The 235-nt window shown below is 69.4% G+C and overlaps 1 protein-coding gene across 1 annotated transcript in view; it reads right to left on the reverse strand.

The window, feature by feature from the left end:
• COL18A1 (collagen, type XVIII, alpha 1) overlaps nucleotides 1-235 on the reverse strand; it is a 9,244-nt gene that overhangs the window by 917 nt on the left and 8,092 nt on the right. Inside the window, 1 exon segment of the mRNA XM_010186529.1 lies at nucleotides 8-184. Within this exon segment, the coding sequence (XP_010184831.1) occupies nucleotides 8-184 (177 nt within the window).

Raw genomic sequence — 235 nt, forward strand, 5'->3', positions numbered from 1 at the left:
GATCCGGCCGGCGGTGGATGTAGTAGCTGTTGAGGAGCTCATGTTGGTGGTGGAGCAGGGGTTGCTCAGGCAGGCGGTGCTGGTTGGCCACCACCTCATCCCCGCGCCAGGGTCGGGCGGTGGGTGGGGGGCTGAGGAGCTCATGTTGGTGGTGGAGCAGGGGTTGCTCAGGCAGGCGGTGCTGGTTGGCCACCACCTCATCCCCGCGCCAGGGTCGGGCGGTGGGTGGGGGGCT

Source organism: Mesitornis unicolor, unplaced genomic scaffold, assembly GCF_000695765.1.
Source record: "Mesitornis unicolor isolate BGI_N332 unplaced genomic scaffold, ASM69576v1 scaffold30116, whole genome shotgun sequence".
In the NCBI taxonomy this organism is placed as follows: domain Eukaryota; kingdom Metazoa; phylum Chordata; class Aves; order Mesitornithiformes; family Mesitornithidae; genus Mesitornis; species Mesitornis unicolor.